The sequence below is a fragment of the Mauremys reevesii genome, linkage group 5, assembly GCF_016161935.1.
Source record: "Mauremys reevesii isolate NIE-2019 linkage group 5, ASM1616193v1, whole genome shotgun sequence".
In the NCBI taxonomy this organism is placed as follows: domain Eukaryota; kingdom Metazoa; phylum Chordata; order Testudines; family Geoemydidae; genus Mauremys; species Mauremys reevesii.
In genome coordinates this window covers 17,549,419-17,576,802 of record NC_052627.1, presented here as the reverse complement: position 1 = coordinate 17,576,802, position 27,384 = coordinate 17,549,419, and the positions used below count along the sequence as shown (strand labels likewise).

The 27,384-nt window shown below is 41.7% G+C and overlaps 1 protein-coding gene across 6 annotated transcripts in view; it reads left to right on the top strand.

The window, feature by feature from the left end:
• The window catches only part of RASGEF1B (RasGEF domain family member 1B), a 37,665-nt gene extending 10,281 nt beyond the window's left edge, over positions 1–27,384 (top strand). For 5 of the 6 annotated variants that reach the window (XM_039540064.1, XM_039540065.1, XM_039540066.1 and 2 more), the window contains exons 2-14: positions 6,353–6,535; positions 7,269–7,391; positions 8,435–8,572; positions 12,971–13,183; positions 13,316–13,390; positions 14,646–14,741; positions 15,194–15,296; positions 16,395–16,474; positions 17,542–17,640; positions 22,255–22,350; positions 23,575–23,698; positions 24,386–24,458; positions 26,009–27,384. In XM_039540064.1, the coding sequence (XP_039395998.1) occupies positions 6,359–6,535; positions 7,269–7,391; positions 8,435–8,572; positions 12,971–13,183; positions 13,316–13,390; positions 14,646–14,741; positions 15,194–15,296; positions 16,395–16,474; positions 17,542–17,640; positions 22,255–22,350; positions 23,575–23,698; positions 24,386–24,458; positions 26,009–26,033 (1,422 nt within the window). In that variant the 5' untranslated portion in view covers positions 6,353–6,358 and the 3' untranslated portion in view covers positions 26,034–27,384. The remainder of the gene's footprint in view (positions 1–6,352; positions 6,536–7,268; positions 7,392–8,434; positions 8,573–12,970; positions 13,184–13,315; positions 13,391–14,645; positions 14,742–15,193; positions 15,297–16,394; positions 16,475–17,541; positions 17,641–22,254; positions 22,351–23,574; positions 23,699–24,385; positions 24,459–26,008) is intronic. The other variant, XM_039540069.1, reaches the window with a different exon arrangement.

Genomic DNA, 27,384 nt, shown 5'->3' with positions numbered 1-27,384 from the left:
ACTTGTCCACATCATTCCCCAGCTGGAAGACATAATGTTAATGTTCTTTACTACAGCCTCATACTCCTTTGCTTTTACCAGCCCCAAAGTTTATAGCAGCTTATTTCGTATCGAAAGCCTATTTTTCAGCATGTTGGGAAGCAAAGCTCTGAAAGGCGATTGTGGCCTGAGTCCCGAAGTAGTTTTAGGGAGGCATGACTGCAGATCTGCTTCCCGCATAGGAAGGTAAAGATTCTGTGGTCTTCCTTGTGTTCAGTCTTACTGTCTTTTGGCTGAAGTAGTGCAATGTGAGCAAAAATCAAGTGTGCTAGTACTATAGTGTGCCTTCCATATGTAATCAGGTTAGTACTGAATTCTGAAGTGACTCCCTCGACGCAGACACAGGCTGACTTTATTTTGTAGATATGATGTGCAAACTGGTCTCTTAGAAGAGCAAAGAAAACAGACCCTGTCCACTACGATTGCCAGTGAAAAGCTAATTCTTTTCTGTTGTTGAGGGTTGGCTCAGACTCACTCAGTAGTAGAGCTGGCTGGGAATTTTTTGACAAAACATTTATATTGTCAGGAAAAGCTGATTCATTGAAACTGAAACTTTTCAAGGAAACATCTGTTTTGATGAAACTTTCATCAGGAAGGTTTCTCAGGATTGAATTGAGAGAGAGAGAGTCTGATACCCCACACCTAATTAGCCAGCACCTCAGTAGTTAAGGCACCGGGGATGTGGGAGACCCAGTTTCAGATCCCTGCTCTACCTGATTTGGAATAAGGACTTGAATGTGGGTCTCCCATATCCTAGGTGAACTCCATAACCACTGGGCTGTTGCCTGTTCTGGGGAAGGTGGGGGTGGTGCTGGATGAGTGTGTGTGTCTCCCAGGTTTTGTGTGAAAAATTTTCAGAGGTTTGTTTTGTGCCATGGTAGAACAAAACCAAACTTTGAAAACTCCAATTATTATTATTTTGCAAAAGGGAATTCTTGTTTTCTGGCCAGCCCTATGCAACAACGTGGAAGCTTTATCTGAATCTTTTGGGTTTGCCAAATTAGAGCTGGGGTACTGCGGGAATTGCTAGTTTTGCTCATGTGTTTTCCTGCTTCTGGCATTACACTCGCATGAAAGCTGTTACTAATATTTATCAAGCTTGAGATCCCATTATGCTATATGTTCTACCGACACCTAGCAAGAGCAAGTCTCTTCCTTGAAGAGTTTGCAAATCTAAGTAGATGAGACAAAAGATAGAAGAAAAGAAGTATTGTTCTCCTTTTGCAGGTGGTGAACCAAGTCATAGAGGTTCAGTGACTGGCCCAAGGTCACAGAGGAAGTCTGTGTTGCCAAGCCAGGAAATGAACTCATATCTCAGTCCAGGACCTTAATCACAAGACCATCCTTCATCCTAGCAACAGCAAATGTTTTTTTTTTAAGTTAACCAAACTTTTCCACTTTTTAGTAAAAATGTTTAATTTTAATTTGGGTGAAGGTTCACAGTTTTTTTCAGCTGCATCACTTCTTCAATCCCAATTCTAATATTTTATTTAAAAGCCCATTCTACTTTGTAGAATGTACCAATATTTGCAGATACTAGGACACCCGTCCTACATGTTTCTAGACTTCATGGACCAAATCCTGTTCTCTTCCTTCTATTCATCTCTGCTGAAGTCATTCTGTAGGTAGAATTTGGTCCCATTTATACAGATCCAGGGGAAATTAGAACAAAGTAGAATGCTTTTTATCTGTACCTCCTCGCTAAATACAGCAAAGATAAGATCAAGGTTAATAAATCACACTGGAAAAGTGCATATGATATGTGAGTCATCCTGTTGGATAGACTATATTATCACCATCATGCTTTGATATCATCCATTTTGTCACATGGACAATGTGTTCTGTGTCACATTCACTTACACCAAAATCCTCGTCTGTCTAGATATGCTGTATACAGTGCATCTCTTACTCAATACAGCTTGACATTTCATTGAGACAGAACTCAGCTGTCTGGGGCAGGAAACTTCTCTAAGTAGTTTAGAGACAGTCAGTACACATGATGTCACATTCCTTTTCACCCATCTATATACACGCACACCCCACGATATCTGACCTTTGACCAAGTGGTTTATAACATTGTTAATAATCAACTATTAAAGATTTGATGGTTTTTTTCCTCTTCATATAGTCACTGTAATTTTTCTAGATCTTAAATTTAGTATCCATTAGAAAAAAACTGACATGAACAATGCTGGTGGCACTCATTGTGCTAAGAATTAGAGGATCTAAAGCACAAAATAAAGTCTGTTTCCCTTGGGAGTTAGTTACTGAAGTTTAACCCACTTTCTTAGCTTTGATTTTTATTGTGCCTTTTAAAAAAATACATACTATAGAGGAGAGCATACTCTTGGGTTTTGCCTGTTTACTGTAGTAAGCTTTTATTTAAATCGTTATTAGTTGCTTAGTGATGTGCCGAAACTGGACATTTTTATTGAAACTGTACAGCAGCTCCAAAATTTGGTGGTAAAATGAGACATTGATCTGAAACATCTCTGATTTTGATTTGCAGAACCAAAATCTATCTGACTGGGAATTAGGATATGCAAAACCAATATGTGTTGGTCAGATGGGACAAAATGTTAACTTCTCTTTCAAGCCTTAAACTTGAGTGACTTGATTAAATTGGGACCTGGATTCAAACAAATTTCCATGTTTGTTTTTGAATCCAGAAACTTGGTGAAGAGTGGTTTTGCAGAACCAAATCATGGCTTCCTCAACGTTCTCCATTAAGTGTATGTTGGGGGCAATTGGTCTTTGGATGTTTTGGTGTGAATGGCAGCACTTATTTGGAATACACCTCTACCCCGATAGAACGCATTCCGATATAACACGAATTCAGATATAATGCAGTAAAGCAGTAAGGAGCCCCGGGCCCTTTAAAGCGCCACCTGAGTCCCACTGCTTTACTGCATTATATCCGAATTCATGCGGAGCCCTGGGCCCTTTTAAAGGGCCAGAGGCTCTGGCTGCTGTGGGGAGCCCCAGGCCCTTTAAATCCCCACCCGAGCCCTGCCGCCACACTCCGGCAGTGATTTAAAGGTACTGGGGCTCCCTGCAGCAGCTGGAGCACCGGGTCCTTTAAATCACCACCGGAGAAGCCAGTCCAGTCAGGCAGGGCATACCGGACCGAAGCCGATATAACACGGTCTCACCTATAAGGCGGTGAGATTTTTTGGCTCCCGAGGACCATGCTATATCTGGGTAGAGGTGTACTTGTGTAATGTGACTTGATGGTCTCTCTCTCCTGTCTGGCTAGAAGTATACAACATAATGCCTTGCTCAGGGACAGTCACAGCAATTGCTTCCTCTGTCCGTGGTTAACTGGCTTCTGAGTTAGAGCTGAAGAAACTGTCACCACGATAGCTTGAAATCACACCCAACTCAGGGCCGCCCGGGGTGGGGGGAGCAAGTGGGGCAATTTGCCCCAGGCCCTGCAAGGGTCTCCCCGAGTTTTTCGGGGCCCCTGGAGCAGAGTCCTTCACTCGCTCCGAGGTCCCTGGAAAACTCTTACAGGGTCCGGACCCCCGGAGCTTCTTCCGCTCCGAGTCTTCGGCGGTGGGTCAGGCAGAAGGACCCCCCGCTGCCGAATTACTGCTGAAGCGGGACCCGCCGCCAAAGTGCCAGGCCCCGCTTCGGTGGCGGGGGGCCCCGCTGGGGGTCTTCAGGGCACTTTGGTGGCAGGTCCCAGAGCGGAAGGACCCCCCCACCGCCGAATTACCGCCAAAGTGGGGTCCCCTGCCACCGAAGACCCCAGGCCCCCTGAATCCTCTGGGCGGCCCTGCACAACTCTCCTGCTTCTGGCTTTTGTTATAAACTTTAACCGGAGACACCTTTCAGCAAAACTAGGGGATTTAAGACCTATGCAAAGCTGTACTTTTGTCTAAGCTTCTCTTTGAGTTCTTGGGGTTATCCAATTCAAAGAATCAGAATAAAACTTTGGGTGGGACTGTACACAAAGTGAAAACACAGACTATGTTTACACAGTGTCTGCACCTCAAATGGCCACATTTCATCCAGCTCCTCTCATAACCTTTTCTTATTCCTGGGACCACGCTATCTTGGCAAACAGTTTCAGAGACAGTCTTTCAGAATGCTTTATCCTGCCAAAGGCGGCTGTGATACGGCCTGTGTCTCACCTGCTGGGCATCCATAATAAAGGAATCTTGTTTGCAAAAGTTCTGCACCTTGCCGCCTTCTGCTGTGGCACGTGCGTTATTTTATTCTTTTTCCTCTTCCCTCCCAATTCACTGTGCTGGAAAGAATCAGATCCCTGGTTGAACAGCTGCATGGAGTGACTAATGTGACTTTTCAGACCTGGAGCCTCCGCCTCCAACCCGTTTTGATGCTAATATCTTTTGGCATCTCGAAAAAGCAGGATTAGTGCAGGTCATGTAGGCCAGGAGCCTCTGTTCACTGTCCCTTTCTGCTAAGCAACAGAGTTTGGCTTTCTATTGTTTACTTACTGAATCTCTTAGTCTCCTGCTGCTTTGAATGCCTCCATTGTCTGGACATGCTGCCAGAAGCAGAGTGTCTTTGGCTCTGTGTGCAGTGCATTATGTCCCTAGGAATCTAGCTAATAACTTAATAGCTTCTAGTCTCTACTGAGCTCACTCTGAAAAGTGCTTTGTTATGAGTTGCAGAGCACACAGATGGAGAGAAGCTACTTATCTCCAAGCTGTCACATTACTACTTGTTCTCGAAATCAGGTGCCTTCACAGACTGAAGAGTGTGGCCTGAAAGAGACTTTCTTTCCATATAGGATTTGACACAATGGAGAGAAAAGCAACAGCATCTGCACTTACAATGACGGCTCAGGGGCATGAAAGCTTTTCATAGACTCACGCACACGTGCTCTGCCACCCCTCATGCACAGCAGCCGGTGCAAATTAGCTGTACATCTTGGTCTCCCTTACCTTGGAATTGCTGAGAGGAATGGAGGCTGTGAGATACTTTACTGCATTGCAGCTCTGTTTATTTGATCTCAGAATGGGATGTGCTTGCTAGAACTTATTGCGTGTTAACTACTGTCCAGGTAGATAGAAGCACATTATTATGATTAAACTTGGGTGTGATGGTAACTTGTAATCAGGGATGAAAACCAGACACTTCCACCAACTGCCAGAGAGCAGCTATTCCAAGAGTGATTGTATGGAGGAGGTGGGAAATTCAGATTTAAAATAGTCAGAAGCTTTATCTTCTGGCTTTTCTACATACAGTGCAACTGAGAAGGTTTTGGGTGGTCAGTACAATTCTTTCCCCCCCTTCAACTTTGATGGCATAGTGCTGATTGATTAAGGTGGGGGAGAGGGGGGGCTGTTGTTTGTTAGGTAAGCAGCTTTTGTTCTCCAGTGGCTGAGATGCCACCTTTTCTGGTTTTCATTTAATATAGAAAGAAGCTCAAGTTGTCAAACTCAGATCTGGACTTTGGACACCCAAAATTTTGTAAGATGTTCAGTACAGTTCCTTCGCTGCTTAGTATCAGCGGGGTAGCCGTGTTAGTCTGGTTCTGTAGAAGCAGCAAAGAATCCTGTGGCACCTTATAGACTAACAGATGCTTGCATCCGAAGAAGTGGGTATTCACCCACGAAAGCTCATGCTGCAAAACATCTGTTAGTCTATAAGGTGCCACAGGATTCTTTGCTGCTTCGCTGCTTAGGGGTTAGTATATGCACCCCTTATTTTTGTTGATGAACACCTATTTCTGCAGGTAGCTCTACTGGCTTCAGTGGCACTACTGGTGTAGTAATTTACTGCTGAACAAGAATGAAAGTACTGTAGTGGAATGTTCCCCTAAATGTTGACGGTCCAAATTTTTCCCCTTGGTCACATATGCAGGGGTCTTATTGGGAAAAGTGAATATTCATCCAAGTATGCTGCAGGCAGAATTTGGCCTATCACGGATTTTTGCCACTATATGGCAAATAGGTTTTATAGAAAGTTCTAATTCACAAAACATTCACTAACAACTCTCCTCCTCATCCCCTCCCGCACGCTGCCAACTACCCCCTGCCCAATAGATTCTATTTCTAACATCTGCCTTCTCCCTATAAGGTGACAAAGAAATGACAAAAAACAAAAGCAAAATTACCTCATAATCGCAAGCGATAAAGCAAGGGCACCACTCGCAATTGGTTTTACCTCGGGAGCAGTTCAGGTGCAGTAGGGTTTGTGTGTGAGAGATGATCTAGCTTTCATCACTTCGTGTCAGGGTTTTATTTCCTTAGCGTGCTGTTGTGATACAGTCTTTTGAAATGGGTGTCAAAGGCCTGTTCTGACTCTATTGTGTGTGTCTTTTTTTTGTGCCTTCCTTCAGGAAAGTATGCCACAAACGGCTCCCTTTGCAGCTATGTTTGACAGCAGTGGTTACAACAGAAACCTGTATCAGTCAAAAGAGGACAACTGTGGAGGACTCTATTACCATGACAACAATCTCCTGTCAGGGTCTCTGGAAGCCCTCATCCAGCACTTAGTACCCAATGTAGATTACTATCCTGATGTAAGTCTATACACCCTGCAAATTACATCAGCTGTGCTTGACACACTTTTGAATGGGAGGATTCTGGAGGGAAAAGCAAAATGTAATTTTTGTTACTGGGAATGGCTTCGTAATGGGGGTGGGATGAACGATGCCAACCACAATCTAAATGGCTCTGCTTTTGCAAGCCTTAGCTGAGCCCATAGTAACAAAGTTGGGCCACAAAATGTATTTTATTTTTTGCTGTACATCCATGTTTACTGATCGCTATGCCCGACAGTGGCATTGCATCTTACTTGGAGTATAGCTCAAGAAACAAAATCCATCACTCTGCTAGAATGAGTTACGTGACCTATTAGTTTAGGTCACAAAGGTTTCCTGCAGAGCAAGGGAAGAGGAGCTGAAATTGTGCTCTGAGTAATTTCAGGTGCTGAACTTTTATATACTGTTGTGTCAAAGGGATACTCAAACGAGCCCTGCCCTGCCCTGGGCCAGCCTTGTTTTTGTCTGTTCTTGCGTAATTAGCCTCAAGTAGTTGCTATGTAATGCTGTAGTGGCTCTGGAGAGGTGACATTCGTTACAATTAAGTGCTTACCTCTGCAGTAGTATCAGCCATTCTCACCACAAGTCATACACAAAGTTGCACTCTGAATGATAAAGCATGAAAAATTGAGTTGAAAGTAATGTTGTAGTGGGGAGTATGAAATGTGTGATGATTTTGCCTCTCTCTTTCTCTCTCTCCCCTTCCCTACAGAGAACATACATATTCACCTTCCTGCTCAGTTCGCGGCTGTTCATGCACCCGTATGAACTAATGGCCAAGGTTTGCCATTTGTGCATGGAGCATCAGAGACTAAGTGAGCCCGGGTCTGACAAGGTTAGGTCTCATTTTGTAAATCTGACTCAAAACTCTTTTTCTCTATGCCAAGGTAGAACACTTCTGGGTTTTCTACAGGATTGGATATACTGAAAACCAATCATTAGCAAGTGTGATTTGCGTCTTGATCCTGCGTACGCTGAAGTCAAGGGGAGGTTTTGGCACTGAATTCAACAGAACCCTAATGAATGAAAACCATCTCTGCTGAGACATTTGTTTCATTTCCAAAATCTCAGTGCACTATAAGTAGCTTTTTTTAGTTTTAACTTGTTTTAATAAAAGAAAGAGTAGGAAAAAGAAATGCATATATTTAATAATATGTATGAGGTTGTACCTTAAAATGCATATGGCACTAAAGATGTGCTATATACATCTTGACATTCTAGGCTGCAATCTTGCAAAGACTTAGGCACTTGTTTAACTTTAAGCACATGAATGTGAACTCAGTGGGACTACTTACATGCTTCAAATTAAGCACCTGCCTGAGGCTTTGCAGGATTACTTAGCTAGTAAGCTCTTTGGGACAGGGACTGTCTTTTTGGGTCTGTACAGCAACTAGCACAATGGGTTCTTGGTCCATGACTAGGCTCTTAGGCTATCACAGTGTAAATAATTAACAATCATTAAATATATGTAAATAGTCCCACTGAGTTCATACTCATGCTTAATTAAGCACGTGCATAAGTCTTTGCAGAATTGAGGCCGTAGGCATTTCTGCAGATGTTATAACTAATTGTTAGATAATGTTAATAGTAGCTTTTGGAGACACTGCCATATCTAGCATCTAGGATTTTTCTTATACTGATAGAATTTACTCTTTTTAAATTGGCCAGTTCACTGATGGATTGGTCCAAAACCCAATGAAGTCAATGTGTTTTGGCATAATTAGTCCAATGCCAAGTTAATTACATTTCAAGTTTTAACTGACTTCCATGTCCTTGTATTCCACAGTTGCAGTAATCCATAATGAGTAGATTGTAATTCAATTGGTTTCAATATTTGTTTTATTGAAGTTCCATATAACTTTTCCCCCCCCAAACTAGAGCCGGATACGAAAAATTGCACCCAAAATCCTTCAGCTGTTGACTGAGTGGACAGAGACGTTTCCGTATGATTTTCGAGATGAAAGAATGATGAGGAACCTAAAGGACTTGGCACAACGAATAGCCAATGGCGATGAGGTAGTTACCTTGAGCACAAGAGGGTTGGAAAGGAAGCATTAGTTTAATATCTTGGCTAGAGTAAAATATTGCTGGTTATTTATTAACAGTATGCAGCAGCTCTGGGTAGGTAGCATTGTTTATGGAGCTAATTTTATGAATGTGAATGTAATGTTTTGTCCAGTGCCTAAGGTGCAGATGAACCCTTAGGTTTTTTAAGTCCTAACCAGCCCTTTGTGCTGAGAACTTGTGAAGAGTCCCAGTATCCATATTGAGTTCTTGGGAGAATATTTATTTTTGGCTACAGAATGGAATAATTGTGCAAGCAGACGCTGCTTGTAAGTTTTAGTTCCGTATTTTATTTTAAGGTTTTCTAGGAGGAAGTTGGGTGTGACCCTGAAAATCCTTCCTGATGTGAACCTTTTACATTGAATTCATGTGAGGAGGCTTTTCGGGATCAGGCCTTTGATCTTTAAAACCCATAGGAGAGCATTGCAATGTCAAGGAGGAACGTTTCTAAAGGGACAGTATTAACTAGGATGGGAAGAGTTGGCTTTGGCTCAAGGCACTGGCCTTGGACTCAAGTTCTGAGCTGCATTCCTGTCTCTGACCGACTTCCTTTGTGGCCTTGGGCAAGTTACTTAATCATTCTGTGTGCTGGTTCAGAGCTGGAGATAATTCTTGGGAGTTGTTGAGATGCTAAACTGAGGAAGCCCATATAAGTACCCAGATAAAACCAGGCCCAAAAGCTTAGGTTTTATAAACCACTTAAAAAAATCCATTATGTATAAGGTTATGTTTTAGTCACGGGTATTTTTAGTAAGTCATGGACAGGTCCTGGGCCGTAAACAAAAATTCATGGCCTGTGACCTGTCCATGACTTTTACTAAAAATACCTACCGTGACTAAAACTTGTGGGGGGGGGGGGGGGGGGGAGGGAGGTTATCCTCGGGGAGGGAGGAAGGGGCTCCAGGGACACCGTGGGTGCTGGGGGAGGGAGTCAAGGTAACCCGGGATCCATGCTGGGGGAGGCAGGGGGCGTGGCCTTCATTATGAATAAAAATGTTTCGGTGAACTCTAAAAAGTTGAATGAAGTGAGTCTTTAAAAAAACAAAACAAAATACCAACCATGAAACCGTTCATAAATTCCTAGATGCTAAGGCTGGAAAGGAGGGACCGCCGTGATCATCTGCTCTGATTTCCTATATCTCACAAGGCTAACTAGAAATACCTGTAAAGCTGATAAATCTAAAAGAAGTCTCTCTCTCTCTCTCTCTCTCTCACTCACTCACTCTCACACACACACACACACACACACACACACACACACACACACACACACACACACACACAAATCAGTATGAAAAGTGAAGAGAGAGTCTTTATTAAAATCTAATGTAGATTTTTAAAAATCTGTGGTGGTGGTTGTATTGGTGGTTTCGTTAATGAATCTTAGGTTAATGTTGTCCCTTTAAGGATGAGGCATGCTTTGTGTGTATGATGTACAGCAGGTGTCATCAGAGAACATAACTCGCATGACAGGGTTGTCCAGGAAAGAGTACAACATGTACCAGTGTGGCATTTGGAAGAATGATAAACAGAAAGTGCTGACTAAATGGCAGCATGTTTATTGGCATTCCCAGTGACTGGTGTTCATCCCGGTCTTTTATAACCTCTTGCATAATTTGCTGTTTACTCCCTCTTCTACATAATTAATGAATTTTTCAGATGATAATAAATTGGAAGGAATTTTAAATACTGCTAAAGAGATAAAATGACCTTGAGGGATTGAAAACAAGGGCAGAAGAGAACAAAATTAGGCTTAACTTGAAACTAAAAGAACAAGTATCTATATCCAGGGGAAACTAATTCAAAGCCCAGATATTTAATGTGTAGGAGAAACTTGTAAAGTAGTAATGCTGAAGAAGATCCAGTGGTGATTTTGGAAAGCAAATCAGACACTTGTTTGCAATGGGATGTGTTGCATTCACAAGGCATCATGTCATAGAGCAGAAAGTTGACTATTTTGCCTACTGCTCTGTTGCAATTACACCCTGAATGTTACTTTTGGTTCTGGGTACCATGTTACTAGAAAGATAGTGGCAAATTGGAGATAGCCCAAAGAAGAGCAGTAGAAAGATTCGAGGCCTAGAGGAATTGGTTTGCGAAAGACTGAGTGGGTAAGTGGGTATGCTGAGTGGGTGAGAGTTGCAAAGTGTTGGTCTTGTTGTTGTGTAGCACAGAAAGTATGTGTGTAGTTCTTTCTGTTTTATGTAAGTCTTCCATATGTGGTCATGCTATTTATGTGTGTGGTGAGGGAACTTAGACACAATAAGGCCTTTTTAAAAATAACGAGTTTTTGTAGTATAACTTTTGATTATGCAACTGGGTGAGAGGAAACTGAGCTGTGTTTAGACTGACAAATGGACTGTGTGGGGTTTTTTTTTTTTTTGGTTTTTTAGAGTTATGTTTCTAGTTAAATCATGTATATTCCGTGGTTTAAGGTAAATATATAGAGTATCATGCAGTTGTGAGAGACAGAGCGACAGATCTCTCATGCTAAATAGTGGTCCTAACTCAGCAAAGCACTTAAGCATGTGCAAAAGTCTTATTGATGTCGATGGGATTACTCTTGCACAAAAAACAAGTCACCTCCCTGGGTGCCTTGCTGAACTGTGGCTCTGTAGAGGAGGGAGACAAGCATACAGTTGCATAAGAATTCTTATGAATGTTATTGGTTTAAAGACGTTTAAGATTAGGGTGATCAAAATCAGTGGGATAAACTACTTACGGACAGAAAAGATCCATCCATTGTAATGTGTTCACCATATGTTTCATCTCAGGTTGCAAGCAATGATGCTGTACCAGCCATATATAAAAATGTGTTGTGCCATCAGGTCCCGCAGCTTGAATTCTGAAGTAGAAACCCATTATCTGCCTCTGTTTCTGTGATAGTTGCTCTCAGCGTAGGGATTTCTCAGGGCTGTCTTTTATTAAAAATATCCCCTGAACATTATAAACATCTAAAAAAATGCTGAAACTGTGAGCATCTGCAGCAAACTGTTCTGACTGACTGGGGGAAATGACCCCCAGAGCAGAGGAAGAGGTAAAACCACAGACTCGCTCTCTGCTGTTTTAACCGGAATGGTGCCAGTTCCTACACTGAACCTCTTGCTGTATTTCTTTGAATACTGCTCATTTATGTTCTGCTTTGATTGCTGAAACAATAATGCAGATTGAAAACAAGTTTCAAACAAGATTTTTGTCTGTTCCTGAATTTGGGTGTAAGGAGGTGTGGGTATGGCAGTGAAAATTGCTCCCAAATCTTCCTACTTGTGACACAGATTTGGCTGTGAGCAGGGTTTCCAGGTACACACGGTCAGCATTCAATCAGTGTTCCAGTTATGTTGGTTCATGATGCCTTATTCTGTTTGCCAACATCATGGGCTCCTCAAATATTTTTACTCTTTAATTTGCGTAGCCTATCATCCTAACTGGCTACATTTCTCTGAAGAGCACATATGTTTGTGCTGGAAAATCAGGGGCATAAGATTGTTCCATAATGGATTACACCCATTGTTGTGTGTTCTCCGCCCTGCCCCAAATGACTATATCACACACACCCAGGTCAAAAGTCATGCCACGCCCATGCCAAACCTGCCTTTATCATGTTCATGCTCCTGAAGAGGTCCCAAAAGAAAGCTGCAGGGATAGCAGTGTTTTGTAGACTGCTGCATATATCAGAGTCATTTAGCAGGTGTATCACCCCCTATCTTTTAGCAGAGAGATGTTCCCTAAGCTGTGAATGAAGACATGACTGCCATTTTGTAATTATTGTGTTAATTCAATTTTGGATTAATTTCCCCCACTGACGTTAGAGACCTGTGCAAAGCTCTGTATGTAGATTTGCAAACTGCTTCCACTGAGGCCAATGGCAAAACTCCTCTTGACATTAATAGGAGCAGATTTAGACTTCATGGGATTAGTCTTGATTTACACCAGTGAAAATAGAATTAGGCCCGTAGCATCACAGAATGACTACACTTTAAACTCATGGATTAGGTTTTTTCCTTACTGCCTTAAACAGTGGGAGATGGTATTTTACCCAGATGGACAATGCTTCATTTTACACTGTAGGTGAAAGGTACTTTCCCTTTCTGTTGTGGCTTGGACTGGTGAGGACACCACTGAATCCCTAAAGCAATCAAACCTTAAATTAAGCGCTCCCAAGGACTACATGTTAAATGCATGCTCTTAATGTACTGATTTGGCAATGGTCGCTTTAAGAATACACTTGGTTCTGTGAGTTTCTAAGTTGATAACGAATATCCATCAGAATGAAGCTATCTTAGTGTCATCAGGAATTTAGTAGCCTTTCATATTCTGGGAATATCCTTCGCTTGTCTTGTGTCATGGCAGATGTATCGGAAGAACGTACAGCAAATCATCCAGAGCCTGATCCGAAAACTTGCCTCTCTCAGCCAGTATGAAGAAGTACTTGCAAAAATCAATGCAACATCCACAGATCGACTGACAGTCCTGAAGATCAAACCTCAGTCCATACAGAGGGACATAATCACTGTCTGCAATGACCCTTACATGTTAGCCCAGCAGCTGACTCACATAGAGCTGGTAAGTTGATGCCAGGTCATTCATATATGTATTTTCCAACCACAATTTTATTCTTCCTACTTTTTACTTCTGTTTTGAAATACAAATCAGCAAAGGAAATGATTGCTTGGCTTAATTTATTTTTAAATGTAGGAGAGGCTCAATTACATTGGACCAGAAGAATTTGTCCAGGCGTTCGTACAAAAGGATCCTTTGGACAATGACAAGGTGAATGGAGGGGAACGAGAGCAGTTGTGGAACGGGAATGGTATCCTATACTGACCCACAAGCACTATACAGGATAGTTAGAATACTCTTATCTCTAGGTAGATATCAGCGTGAACATGCTTGATAGCTGAACTTTTAAAACATATCCGCTTTACTTTGTGTGAATCATTGTCCATTTAGGGAGCAAATCCAGCTCATGTTCTGTCTTTGCTCAAGCAAACAAACTCCCATTCACTTAAATTGATTTCAGTGATTTTTACACCAGCTGAGGATCTAGCCCTGGGAATGGTTTCTCTGTGGTCTATAGCCAAGGTGAGATGCATTTCAACCTTGACACTTGCCCCATCCATTATTCCCCTCCTGTCCTTTTAGGAAATTGAGCTATTTGAAAGAAACCGAGGAGGGTCAAATTGCAGTCCTTGTTGCAGGTACAGTACAAGATGTATTGAAGAGAATTCTGAGTTATAGAATGAAGGGCAAGGACAAACTGCTTTTAACTAACTGTGCTGGAGCTGTTACCTCTTTCGCTCATGTTCCGGAGATGCTTATGATCCACATGTTGACTGTGCCATGTAATTCGTACTGTACTTACCTGTTCTCCTCAAATGTGGCAAACAGAATAGAATAGCTTTTATCCAGCTGGGATTCTGAAATGCTTTTCTATAGATGATGAAAATCTCTCTCTCCACCCACTGCTACTCAGACCCTCTGGGATGAATTGTGGGAACTGTTCCAATGCACTACCTAATAGCACGGAACAAGAAAGGAAGAATAAGACTCCAGCTGAAATTACTGGGAGCATTTTAAGAAGGCAGAATGTAATCTGCTGGTTGGGCCTAGACACTGGAATTTACATGCCAAATGAGTGGTCAGGACTCAGTTTTATATCTCATTCAAAACCCAGCACCATGGCGTCCCCTTGCATTATGATTCAGCATTGCTTTAGTCCTGATTCAGTAAAGTGCTTAAGTGTCATTATTCAGCAAAGCACTTCAATGGGACATAAGCAGGTGCTTGATGTTGAGCACCTGCATGTGCGCTTTTCTGAATCAAGGCCTCAGAGAAATATCACCTGCTGAGTCACCAACACCACTTTTCTGCATCTTGAGTTTTCTTTGGTGATTGACCCTACTTTTACCTTATGATATCTGACTGGGTGAAAGTTTAAGGTGCTCAGGTTGCAGATTACAAATCTCACTCTCTCGAAGAATGCAGAATAAGTTAACAAGGTTGTGTTTTCCCTTTCTTTCTTCAGAGTTGTTATGCTGATCAAAAGAAGACCCGTAATCTGGAAGCCTATGTAGAATGGTTTAACAGACTCAGCTACTTAGTTGCTACCGAAATCTGCATGGTGAGCAAGTCCTTTTCCTTTGCACACAACAATTTTCTGTTTTTGAAACTCTGAAGCATCAGTAGCTTCATTACTCTTCCTTTGGCTTTCTTCCACACTTCCACCATCATATGTTCTCCTTTATGCCAAGAAGAGCCTCTGTCCCATCTTGTTTATCAACCACCTTCTCTCTTCTTTAGATACCTCCTTCCACAAATCCTTCATAAGGGCTCCCTCTCCAATAATTCCCCAGGCCATCATTGTCCTGAAGTTCCTCAACTCCTTTGATTTGTCTTTCTCCTCTCAGAAGCATTTTGGAGTGAGAAATGCCACTTGCTCTATTTGTAGAACACAGTGTGAAGTTGCAACACCTACAAAAGAGATGTTTAACAATAGTGTGTCATCCCTTTTTGGAGTCCAGCGGAGGTCTCCCTTTCCTGCTAAAGAATAACACTATTATTTGTCTCTCACAGCCTATGAAGAAGAAGCACAGAGCAAGAATGATAGAATATTTCATTGACGTGGCTAGGGAGTGTTTTAACATTGGCAACTTTAACTCCTTAATGGCGATTATTTGTGAGTATAAAGGCTGGGGATTTATGGGAGAGTTTTTCCTTGTCTTTAATCTAAAGATTAAAAAAATCATTTGGATGCTTAAATATGGGATCCTATTCTCTAGTTACAGTACCCAGCAGGGAGGGAAAGGAAGGAAATGATAGAGAGTAGATAAATATCTTTGTTATATTATACATTTATAAAAGATTGGAAAAGAGTGTTCTAGTTCAAGCTACAGTTACCTTCAATTACGCCATTAAAAAGAGAGGACAAGAGAGGTGACTTAGTGTTTAAAAGACTCATTGGATGATATATGCTTCAAAAAGCTCAGTACCCTCCAACCCCATTCCTAGGAGCGCACTGGCTTCTCGGCAATGGCCCTGATCCTCCTGATCAATTGTATTATTTATGGGGATAAAATTATTTTTATGCTCAAGTGTTTGGAGTTGTGGGGTTGAACCTATCCCCATTTGAAGTAACTCAAAATTCCTGTTGACTTCAGGAGGAGTTGTCGTCATCTCAGGGTCCACTAACCATTGTATATAATAGTCAAAGACACCATATATTGGAAGAGTATAAAGGTCACCCTTCACTTAGCCTCATTGCATCTGCATAGTGGAGGTGAGATGTAGCATGGGCAGCCCCTACTTCAATGCATGCAACAGAAGCCCATAGACTTGTATTCAGATAATTTACTGACCACACTTTAAGGAGACTAATGAGGTTGCCCTCAATTTTTACATTGTAACTTTTCAGATCTCATCACCCACTTTTTTAGTAAACTGGCATCGCAAAGTATCATAATGGGATAGCTTTTATTAATCTCTTATCCTTATTGGATGTGGTCTGGGGTTAAAATACATGGAACCCATCCCTAGCCAGACAGAGAAAAATAAAGATCTATCAATAACATGTAGAATTGATGGGTACTGCTGTTTCTGTTATACTGTAAATATATTGGTAGTAAAAAATACCTGGAAATGGCTATATATCTCCTATGAAAAGCCTTCTTTTGTTAATAGCACTTTCATTATATAATTACTTTACATCTTAGTTACTTTGTTTATCTTAGACTAGTTTTGTTCCATTAAATTTTTAAATGGTCTTTCTCTGATAAAGCTGGTATGAACATGAGTCCGGTCTCCCGTCTAAAGAAAACCTGGGCAAAAGTCAAGACGGCCAAATTTGACATTCTTGAGGTATATTTAATTTATACAGGGTCACACTGCTGTCAACAGAGTGTAGGTTTGACTGTTCTGGAATGTGAGTCTTACTGGGTCCTATCCTATTGGATATTGAATGAAATTTGATGTGTGCATGTCCATAGTGCAAATTCATGCACTCTGTTGGAGTCCTTCAACTGACTTCTGGCCTCTGTTAATTCCTGCTTGGGTCCCTTTTGGGTTTAGAAGAGCCAGCCGCTCAATATACCTTGCAGTTTGATTGCAAAACCTACTTGCCAACTGGAACTAGTTGAAATTTTTTCAATTGGAACTTGAAATTGTGGGTAATTCTTCTTTGCTTAGAGGTGTGCAATAGGGTTGTGGTGGGAGAGTAAATAAATCAAGAAAAACTCTGCTTTCAAATCTGAATGGTAGAATTTAACCCTTAAGGGTGTGTGTACACTAGAGTTGGGGTTTTTTTGTATCTCAAGTTCATTGACTGCTAATGAACTCAAGGTAGCTAACGCACTTGTAGAGTGCAACGTGAACATTCTAGGTTACAAATTTGTGTGTTACCCTAGGGATTCAGATTTGCTGTTACCACTGTGTTAACTATCTTGAATTAATTGACAATCCAGTTGAGATTTTTCAAACAATTTGTATGGTAGAAAATGTGACTCTCAGTACATGTGTGTAACTCCTATTAATCTCACAGCAAGTTACACACACTGGAAGAGCAGAATATTGGTCTCATGATTTGAGACCCATTGTATGGCTCTGAGAGCAGAATTTAAGCCTTGGAATTTGAGTTGATAGTACAGTTTTTTGGGGAGGAAGTGTGACGAGTCTGACTGATGCACAGTAGTGCTTCTATGAAAGCCTGATTCGTACTTGATCACTGGGCATTCTTTAAAAGTGAGTTTCCATGTGTAAGGACCTCTCAGAACAGTATATATGTTTTAGCTGTACTTTAAAGATGGCATTTGTGATGCAATTCAATAGACTTCTTGGGTTCTAAACTTAGCCTCTCTAGTGAAAAGCACTGTACATGTATTGGCACTAAATCGCCAAAGCTCATTATTTACATTTTTTCCCACTTCTAGCATCAGATGGACCCTTCTAGCAATTTTTACAATTACCGAACCGCTCTGCGTGGGGCAGCTCAGAGGTCCTTGACGGCACATAGCAACAGAGAGAAGGTAGTTTGTAAATCACTGAGCAAATGGACAGAAATGAAATGTGCTTGTTAAGCTATGTGGTGAGCTGTTCTCGAGCTATTCAAATTCTAAGGCACTAACCTCAGTCAGCTGCCTTTAAAATATTTGCCTCAGCATTGGGTCTCTGTCTGCCCATGAGGCTTGTGTAGTGAATCACCAAGAACAAGACTTTATCCTCTGGTATGGTATCTGAGAACACACAGGGAAAGAAATGGGAAATCTTACAAGATTAGAGGGCTTGGGATAAAGATCCTTTCACCTCATGATTTCAACTGGAAGCCCAGTCCAGGTTCGTACTGACTGAAAGGGGTTACTATCTTCATATCCTAAATGAAGTAGGATTAGTGGTCTGGGCAGGTGCCTACATCTGAGAGAACATCACAAATGGCACTTGGTTCCTTGTCAGCAGTCTAGGTGGAAAGGCCAAGGTTTGAAAGGAAGAGTGGCTGAGCTACTCTGTCCTTATTTGTTGGTCCTTCCAGATCGGAGCTGAGGACCAATAGTGGGGCAGTGTGAGGAAACATGCACTGGTGCCACTCATGCTGTGTGCCACCCTGTAGATGAAATTCAGTCTCAAGGAGTTTCAATTTGACTCCTTTCCTGAGCATTTCACACAATTTTTAATTGCCCCCAGTGATTTTTCTTCCATTCCCCACTTCCTCCGGACACCAGTGTTTCTGTGGAAGGGAGGGAGATCTGGGAGAGGACCTTTCGGTACCAGCACCTCCAGGGAAAGCCAGTTAGCATATCTGCAGGCAATGAAAGCTAGTACAAAGGTGACTAGTGTGAACCTGAAGAGCCCTGAGAAATGTCATAGGTATTGGAGGCAGAAGGCTCTCTTGAAGGCATTCTTAGCTCCTCCCAGAGAGGATGCTATTTTCATGCGGGATTTACACAGAGAGGCAGATTCATGTTAATGTAGGTCTTGAACAGGCAGAAAAAGTGGAAATTTTGATGAGTGCCCCATAGGGAACTAGTAAACATGAGAAAAATAAATGTCTAGTGCAGGGGTTCTCACGACCCCAGGAGGGGGGACTGAAGCCTGAGCCCACCTGAGTCCTGCCCAGGGGCGGATCTAGGAATTTGGCCGCCCCAAGCAGGGCGGCACGCCGCAGGGGGCGCGCTGCCGGTCGCCAGTCCCGCGGCTCTGGGGGACCTCTTGCAGGCATGACTGCAGAAGGTCCGCCGGAGCCGCCTGCCGGCAAAATGCCGCCCCAAGCGCGCGCTTAGTGCGCTGGGGTCTGGAGACGGCCCTGGTCCTGCCACCTGGGAGGGGGAGACCAAAGCCCAAGGGGCTTCAGCCCCAGGCAGGGAGCCTGTGACCTGAGTCCCAATACCCAGGGCTGCAGCCTTTGGGCTTCAGCTTTGGCCCCAAGTGGTGGGGCTCGGGCTTCAGCCCTGGGCCCCCCAGCAAGTCTAAGCCAGCCCTACCCGCTTTGAAGGTCCCGACCCACAGTTTGAGAACTGCTGGTCTAGTGGATGCACAACAGGCCCTTCTCTTATTCTTTTAAAACGTGGCTTATTTAATATTTTTTTAAACAACTTAAAAACCCCACAAAGAAAATGATTTCTATCTACACGTCTGTCTTGCCGTCTCTGTTTTGCCCGCAGTGGCAGACACAAATATCCATTTTACACTGCTGCTGGGTTTTGTTTTTTTTTATTCCGCTTCATTCTGCTTTACAAAAGGATCAATTTTTGAGGATTCTTTGCAGCAAAATAACAAACAAACAAAAAAAAAAACCAGGATCAGAGTGCAAACAGTTAGATGGACTGAGGCTTTTTGGATGAAAGACACTGGAGGTAAAAGTGTGACTTTCACATATTGCCCTGGGTCAAAGATGTATTCGACTGAAAGTTTGGTCCCTGCTTAGTACCATTGCAGCTGTTTTAAAGTGCTGTGTATCCTTGGGCTTTGGTTGTTTGTTTCAGATCCCATGGGATTTTATTCGTATTCATATTAAGAAGGGCTGTACTCCAGAAATACTCCCACTGATCTCAGTGGGATTACTAACGCTGGTCCAGGTCCTCCTATGCACATGTCCATCCATGCTCACTGGTTTTGCATGGCCACGTTTGTCCATGTGGGTCAGCTTGCAGGATCAGAGTCGCCAGTAGCATAATAAGATCCAGAAGGATTAATTTTAATAATAATGCTATAGATGAATAGGAAGAAATTGCTGCCATTGTATTGCGTATCATTCGTTTCCTCTTACCTTGTTTTGAAATGGGGATTTGGGCAGGTGGGATGGAAATTGTGTAAAGATTTCCCTGTTCCAGCGTTTGATTTTGCCCAGGGTACATCACAAGCACTTGTGTCCTAAACCCCAAATGTCTGTGTTTGGAATGTCTAGACTAGCATTTCTAGTCTACTAGTCAACTCGAGTCAAAATGGGGAGCACAAGCGCTAATCTAGACATTCTTATAGAGTAAACGTCTCTTCTCTGCATGACCTCTACCATTTCAGCTTTAAAGGTGCCTTGCTGGGGTTCATTAGTGTGAATAGCCAAGAATAACAAAGTATCCTTGTGACCTAATCAGGTTAGGCCAAAAATCCTCTCTTGGAACACAAGGGTAGCTGTAATATTACTAAAAAAGGGAGGCAAAGAACAGTACAACCTCTTTGCAATAAACCAGCGTTTGAAAAATAACCAGGACTTGGACATACATTAATGCAGAACCTTTGTTGCATCCCTTGAATTTCTCTTGGAAAGGAGCCAAATAGCTTGCTAACCTACCTCCACTTAGAGGCAAGTTACTAAATAATTCATCAACTTCTTATAATATTGGCTCTGCATGTCAGGATTAATAAACCTGATCTTCGTGCTTATAGAATACATTTAACTGTAAGGCAGGATGATACTTATATGTTCTGCTCGCTCATGCATGTTTTGCACTTAAAAATAAAATATGGGTTTTGAGAGCTAAGAGCCTGTTTTGAATACAAATCAAGGTGTAAAATCCTGCATATATTATGTAGATTCAGGAATCCAGAGAGTTTATTCCTATATATTTATTTGTAGAGCTGAGTGAAATTTGGAAATTCCAAATTTCCACATTTGTGGTTGTCCCAAATTGGGACAAAAAAGTTCAGAATTTCTGTTATGATCAAACTTAGAAATTTTTTTTGCTAAGGAAAACATTTTGACATTCCCAAAATCAAAACGTTTCATTTTGGTGTATCAAATTGACCCAGAATCCCCCCCCCTTTTGTGGTGCATGGCCTCATGGGAGCTGTAGTTCAGGGCCCTGGTGCCACCATTCTCCCAAATGGGCCAGGTTCCCTAGCCAGACCTACATCTCCTTTGATGCACCCAGTCTTGTGACTCCAACAATGTGCCACGGAAAGCTCGGTCATAAAGAAATCTGTATCGTATTATGGGAGATTTAGTCCTCCAGGGAGCCTAGTCCAATATAAAGAGCGAGAGCCCCACAGGAAAATACTTCTATTGAATTGTTTCAAAACTAAACTTTTTGGGTTAGTTCAACAAAATGAAATATTCTGATTTGGATCAAACTGACCCACAACAAAGTACTTCTGTTCAATTTTCCCATGGAACGTTTTGATTTTTCAGGAACTGCATTTTCTGTCAGGAAATCGTTCCTGACTAGCTCCATTTATTAGCCATTGGCTGAAACAGGGTCATACGATCCTGTCTGGGTTGGAAAGATGAGCCTTTATAGACGGATGGAAATGTAGGGCTGGAAGAGACCTGTTGTGAGACAGGACCAAATATACCTAGATAATCTCTGACAAGTGTTTACCCTGATATTAAACCTTTGATGATGGGGATTCCACAATGTCCCTTGAAATCCTATTCCAGTGCTTCTCTATCCTTATAGTTAGGCAGTTTTTCTTATAACTAATCTAAATCTCTCTTGCTGAAAATTAAATCCATTACTTCTTGTCCTACCTTCAAAGGAGATTGAGGGGCATAGAGCAGAGTCTATAGGAAAAACTATTCCTCTTTGGTTGCAGAAGTGACCTCCAAATGCCATGATACCATACCACCAGCCCTTTGGGGTTTATCGCTGTTGATGTGGTTTTTCAGCTCTCCACAGCATTCTAACTTGGGCATTAACATCCAGATACCTGTTTATAATGCACAAACAAGAAGTGAGGTACCTCTGAATGTGTACAGTCTAGAGTCTGCAAGCGTGGGTGAGGAAAGGTCAAACTAATGACGGCCACTATAACAGAAACGGAGCACGTTAGGCAGACAGCTGTCACTCCAGAGGTAGTGAATGTACATTGTGTGCTCAGTTGACAAGTATGGCCATGAAAACAGATAGATTAACTGCAATTCCGAGAGCGCTAGAAGCTTCCCAGAGACACAGTGGATGGAAGGAGTCTGGGACAAAGAAAGGAGGTGGATCCGAGATGAAACTAAAGAGACTAGAGTGGGGTGATAACTATCTTTACTTCATGTATTCTATAATGCAGCATGCCCACAAGATGAAAGGAACACTTGCAGACTTTGGCTTTTCAGTATGATGTTTAATTTTTAGATAAGGTGACTTAATGTTTCATACATGTGATACTACTGTTGTTTCTCGATTCTGTGTCCTACTGAAGGTGGGCTCTTGTTTTTTCTTTAGATCGTGATACCTTTCTTCAGTCTCCTAATCAAAGACATTTACTTTCTCAACGAGGGCTGTGCCAATCGCCTTCCAAATGGCCATGTTAATTTTGAAGTGAGTAGAACATTTTATTTAGAACTGGATATTACTTAATTGCCACTCCTTTAACTCCCTGATCAGGAAACATAACCCAGTTCTTGATGCTGCTTTCATTGGGAACAAAATTAGGCCACAAGTTTAGTACGTTTACCAGTTACTAGTAGAGATCCTCAAAAATCTTGAGGGGATGTTTTTATGTCAAAAAATACAGATTTGTCAAAATAAAAACATTTTGTAGAAATGTGTCAATGTTGCCAATTTTTAGATAGGGATGATGGAAAAGTCACAATGATCAGTTTTGATAATTTCAATTCATTTAATCTAAACTTAAATATTATATTAATTTAACTATTTATATATTTAAATATACTAGAAGTAAAACTTTTATTTTGCAGAAAATATTGATGTTTCAGCCTGTCTTTCCAAATTGGAACAAACTTTTTGAAACATCAGAATTTCCCGTGGAATGGAAATTCGAGGTCCCAACCATCTTTAGTTGCTACGTTCCACTGCTTGCTGGGGTGTTGTATTATCTGCGTGGTACAAGTCAATCTCTCGGTGGTTCTGCCTTTTAAATTCTCTGTGCGGTGTGAGCGTCTATGCATGATCGCAATATATTAATGTTCTGCACACATACTTTCTACTTGTAGGGAAATGCTATAGCACATAGACGCACATTAGTTTCAGTAACCTTTTCTGAACTTGAATCGTATGATCTGGAATGCCCATATGTTTAAGGTTGATCAAAACGCTTTTTAACTGAAACATTTTACTGTTGGAAAATGACATTTTGTCAAAACTGGAATTTTCCATGTGGAAACATCTATTTTAGCAGAACTTTCCATCATGGAAAAATCTGAACTTTTCAAGTCAACAAACTGAAACTAAACATTTGAATTTGGGAACATCAAAATGTTCGGTTTGGATCAAAAATGTCAAAATGAAACATCCAAAGTGGATTTTTTCTAAACACTTTGTTCTGCAAAAGGTTGTGATATTTTAATATGGGTTTTGTCTCAATTTGGGACAAAAAATAAATGTCTAAATATTGGAATTTCTCCAGGGACAGAAATTCAGTTTCCCCCCCCTCTTGTGCTACTGCTTGGAAGTCTGGCTTGAAATTAGCCTAATTTAAACCCAGATTCATTTATCTATGGTCAATCAAGCAGATTGCTAAAATTCATTTGTCTTGTGTTTTTGTTTCCTCCCCTCCCCCTCCCCCCCACTGCCCATTTATAGAAATTTTGGGAGTTAGCGAAACAAGTGAGTGAGTTTATGACATGGAAGCAAGTGGAGTGTCCGTTTGAGAGGGATCGGAAGATCCTGCAGTACTTGCTGGCTGCCCCAGTCTTCAGTGACGATGGTAAGGAATACACTGTGCGCTGCTTTTCAGATGATTATGTGCCAAATATTGCTCACTCTCTTCCTGTATGAAGTTATCCCCATTGTTGCAGGACTAGGTCGTCCTTCGTCACAAATCTAAACATGATCTATAAGTTACAGTGGACATACAGAAACACGGGGAATAAAAGTTACCTTTTGAAAGTGTGTGTTCTCTGAAAAGTGGTTTTGGCCCCTTTCCCTGCTTTAAAATAAAAGATTATAAGTAATGGAAAAACAAACAAGAATCGGGAAGCAAGTCCACAAAAACATAATCCAAAGTGTATGTATTTGCTTTGCCTTTCAGAAGGCTTTGACCTAGGGGATGCTGCTAGAAAAACAATCTGGGACTCTGCCTTTAGTTCAAAAAGCAATATTGCTCTGAGCTCAAACCTTTCTTTTGCAAGTGTTCGCTCCTATCTTCCTATGTTTTAAGTTTCCTCAGCAATTCTTCTTTTCCCTGAGGATAGTCTTTGTTCTCATGTACTTTTTGGTAGTATTGACTGAATGCAATTGTGAGTGACGATGTACTTGTTAATGGAACTATGGCGCCATAATCTAATGGATGGCTAATATGAAGAGATTTTATTTTGCTGCAGGACACTGTAGGAGAATGGTGAATTTTTAAAATGCCAGTAGCACTAATACATCAGTCTTCCTCTGATTGCAGCACTTTACATGGCTTCCTATGAGAGCGAAGGTCCTGAGAATCACATTGAAAAAGACAGATGGAAGACTCTAAGGTTTGTGTCAAAGGTTATTGGCATCAATAAATCAACAGAGTGAGATGTAATTCTAGCATCGGACAGTTAAAAACCAAATGACACATTATATGCTTCAGCAGATGGGACAGAGAATCAACTTGAAACCATCTCTGAGCTTCTGGATTTTCTGGAAGAATTAGTACAGCCACTTCTTATTTATCTTGCCCCAGAGGGATTTGGAGCGCAGCTTAATTTTAAATTGGGATATCCTGCCCAGCTCAGTTTAGAAAAACCTCTCTGAAGTTTTAGAAAGCTTTTCTCGCTGATACTGTGAGCTCAGTTTCTCAAACAGAGGTGCCTGAGTTAGCTGTCCTATTCTGAACCTGGGCTCTCAAACCTAGCGAGAGTTTTTGGGTAACTCCATGTGAAGATGGATGACTTCACTTTGGCATCCAGGTAGGAAAACAGAATTTGGGATGTCTTGTACATAGCTGCTCCTCTGCTGCTGCTATAACACATGTCGTGTGTTCATTCTCTTTCGTATGCTTGTTCATGGAGAGAGGGATGGACAGGGCTGCAGCATTGTTGCAGCTGCTTTAAACTGGGCCAACAGTTCTCAAACTTCATTGCACCGGAACCCTCTTCTGACAACAAAAATTACTAAGTGACCCCAGGAGGTGGGGCTGAAGCCTGAGCCCAGCTGCCCAGGACTGAAGATCTCAGGCTTCGGTCCCAGGCAGTGAGGCTTGGGGTTCGGCCTGGGCCAGTGTAACACCAGCTCTAGTGACCCCAATAAAACAGGGTCCCGACCCACAGTTTGAGAAGCGTTGAACTAGGCAATAACCTTATTGTAACATTAGACGCGGGGCCAACCTTAAGGATAAGCAACTGTTTGGCAGCCTCAGCAACTCATAGCTCACACTAGTTTCTCTGGTAGTAGAAGCAGAGGGGAAAGTTCACAAAGCCTGTTGTGGGGTGGGCGGGGTGTTTTGTTTTTTTTTAAAAGCTGTTTCTAGTCCCATCACCCTACCCCCAATTCTTTCCGGCAGTGAAAGAACCCAGGACTCAATTTTCTCCAGGATGTCCCCTGGCAGTACCTGCCTTCCTCGCTTGCGGTCCCGCAGAGCTTAAGGCCATCTTTGGTGTAATACATTTACTGCTCTTGTCCACTCTGAGGGTCCCAGTGGGCGTACTAGAGAGTGTTCTGCAGCGTAGAGTTCTTTATGGTTTTTGTTTTCGACCTAAGCAGATGGTTGCTGTTCAGCTGGCTTCTGCTGTAGGCACGTTTTTCTTCTCGCTTGTGCATCATGGGAGACTTAACAGTTCAATGCGATTAGTGCCAACCCATTGGGGGAGGGAAAACTCTTACTCTGCAAATGGGATGGCTGGGGATGCACACACCCAGTGCTGATTATACTCAGACAAAACAACAGAGAAAGAGAGAGTCTGGCCTTGAAAACCTGCCAGAACATGTGATAAGAATGCAGAAAACTGAGGTCAGCGTTATGGGAGGCAGTGTGAGCCTATCGGATAGTTGCATCATTGTAATGAATGCTGCTATTTACTCTTTCTCTCCCTCCCTCCTTTAGGTCAACACTTTTAGGCAGAGTTTAACATGTGAGATGCCTGCTGCTCCTGCCGCTACTGTGTGATGTGGACTAGGGGAAGGGACCCGGCTTGATTTATTTTGTGTGTGTACTGAATGGCATTGAAGTGATGGGAATTGTGCAGCCAATTGAGAAGACATGTCAGCAAAGATAAAAACAAGTTAACTCAAGAACAAACAGGCACCTTCTCAGATCGGACAGATCAGGTTAAATCACAACTCACTTGGCTATTGATTGAGGACAGGAATGGCAGAATCCTTTGAAGATCTCAAGTTCCTTGTATGAATCATTTCATAACACCTGAATGGGATTTTTCTCCTTGTTTTGTTGGAGCTTGCTGCTACTAGGACTTTTAAGGTTTGGTACTGGATTATAGGGCTTTCCATTCCTCCAGCTGAATCCCAAATTTGCATTAGAAGAACTTCCACTCCCAATATGCTGAATATAGCCAGGAGCTCAGCCTGAGTCAGCATTGCCAAGAAGGGATAGGACTGGATTGATTAAAAGCAAAAAACCTGGCTGCTGTGGGGACTTCCCCTCCCCTATTTTAATGATAGTTGTTTTTTTTTTTTGTTTGTTTTTCCATAAAGTTTTTGAGTTGGCTGCTGGTTGGCAAACTCATTGTCATTCTAAGTTATATTTTAAAAAAAGTAATAATAGAATCAGTGCTGTGGTAGGAAATTCAGGCACTAGAAAAATACAGTAACTATGTAGCTGGGACTATCTTACATCTTCTAGTAAGGTGTTTTGGTTTTTTCTTTCAACTGTTTACCACCTTTTTCTAGACATTCTTATATTTTTACTGTAGCCTTTTGTTACTGTACATTTCCATACTTGATGGCTACTTCCTGTATTAAGTTGAGCAATCTGATTGCTTTTGTTTTCTTGAATTCTACTTGTGAAACCACTGCACAGGCTGCATTACAAATAATATCAAATTCTGTGTTATTTAAGTCGTCATTTTTACAATTGCTTTTTTATATATATATATATATATATAACAACTGGAGTATGTAATCCAGTTTGACTGAAATGGTAAGATGCCAAGAAACAAAAACAATTTCTCTTTGACTACAGCTGTGAACAAAAACAATCTCCTTTGTGTTTGCTTCCTGGATTATCATTGTTATGACTGTGAAATAGCTCACTTTGTTACACATCTAATATGTCTGTTGTCAATCCAAGTACTTAGTCACTGTATTTATCCTAGGAAAAATCCTGGGGAATAAAGAGAAACCGTAGATTTAGTCTGCCCTGGATGGGAAGTCACATGCTAAACAAAGGGACAGGTTTGTAAATACCATGCCACTATTTAAAAAATGGAAAAAAATAAAATCATGTATTTATGTTGCACTGCA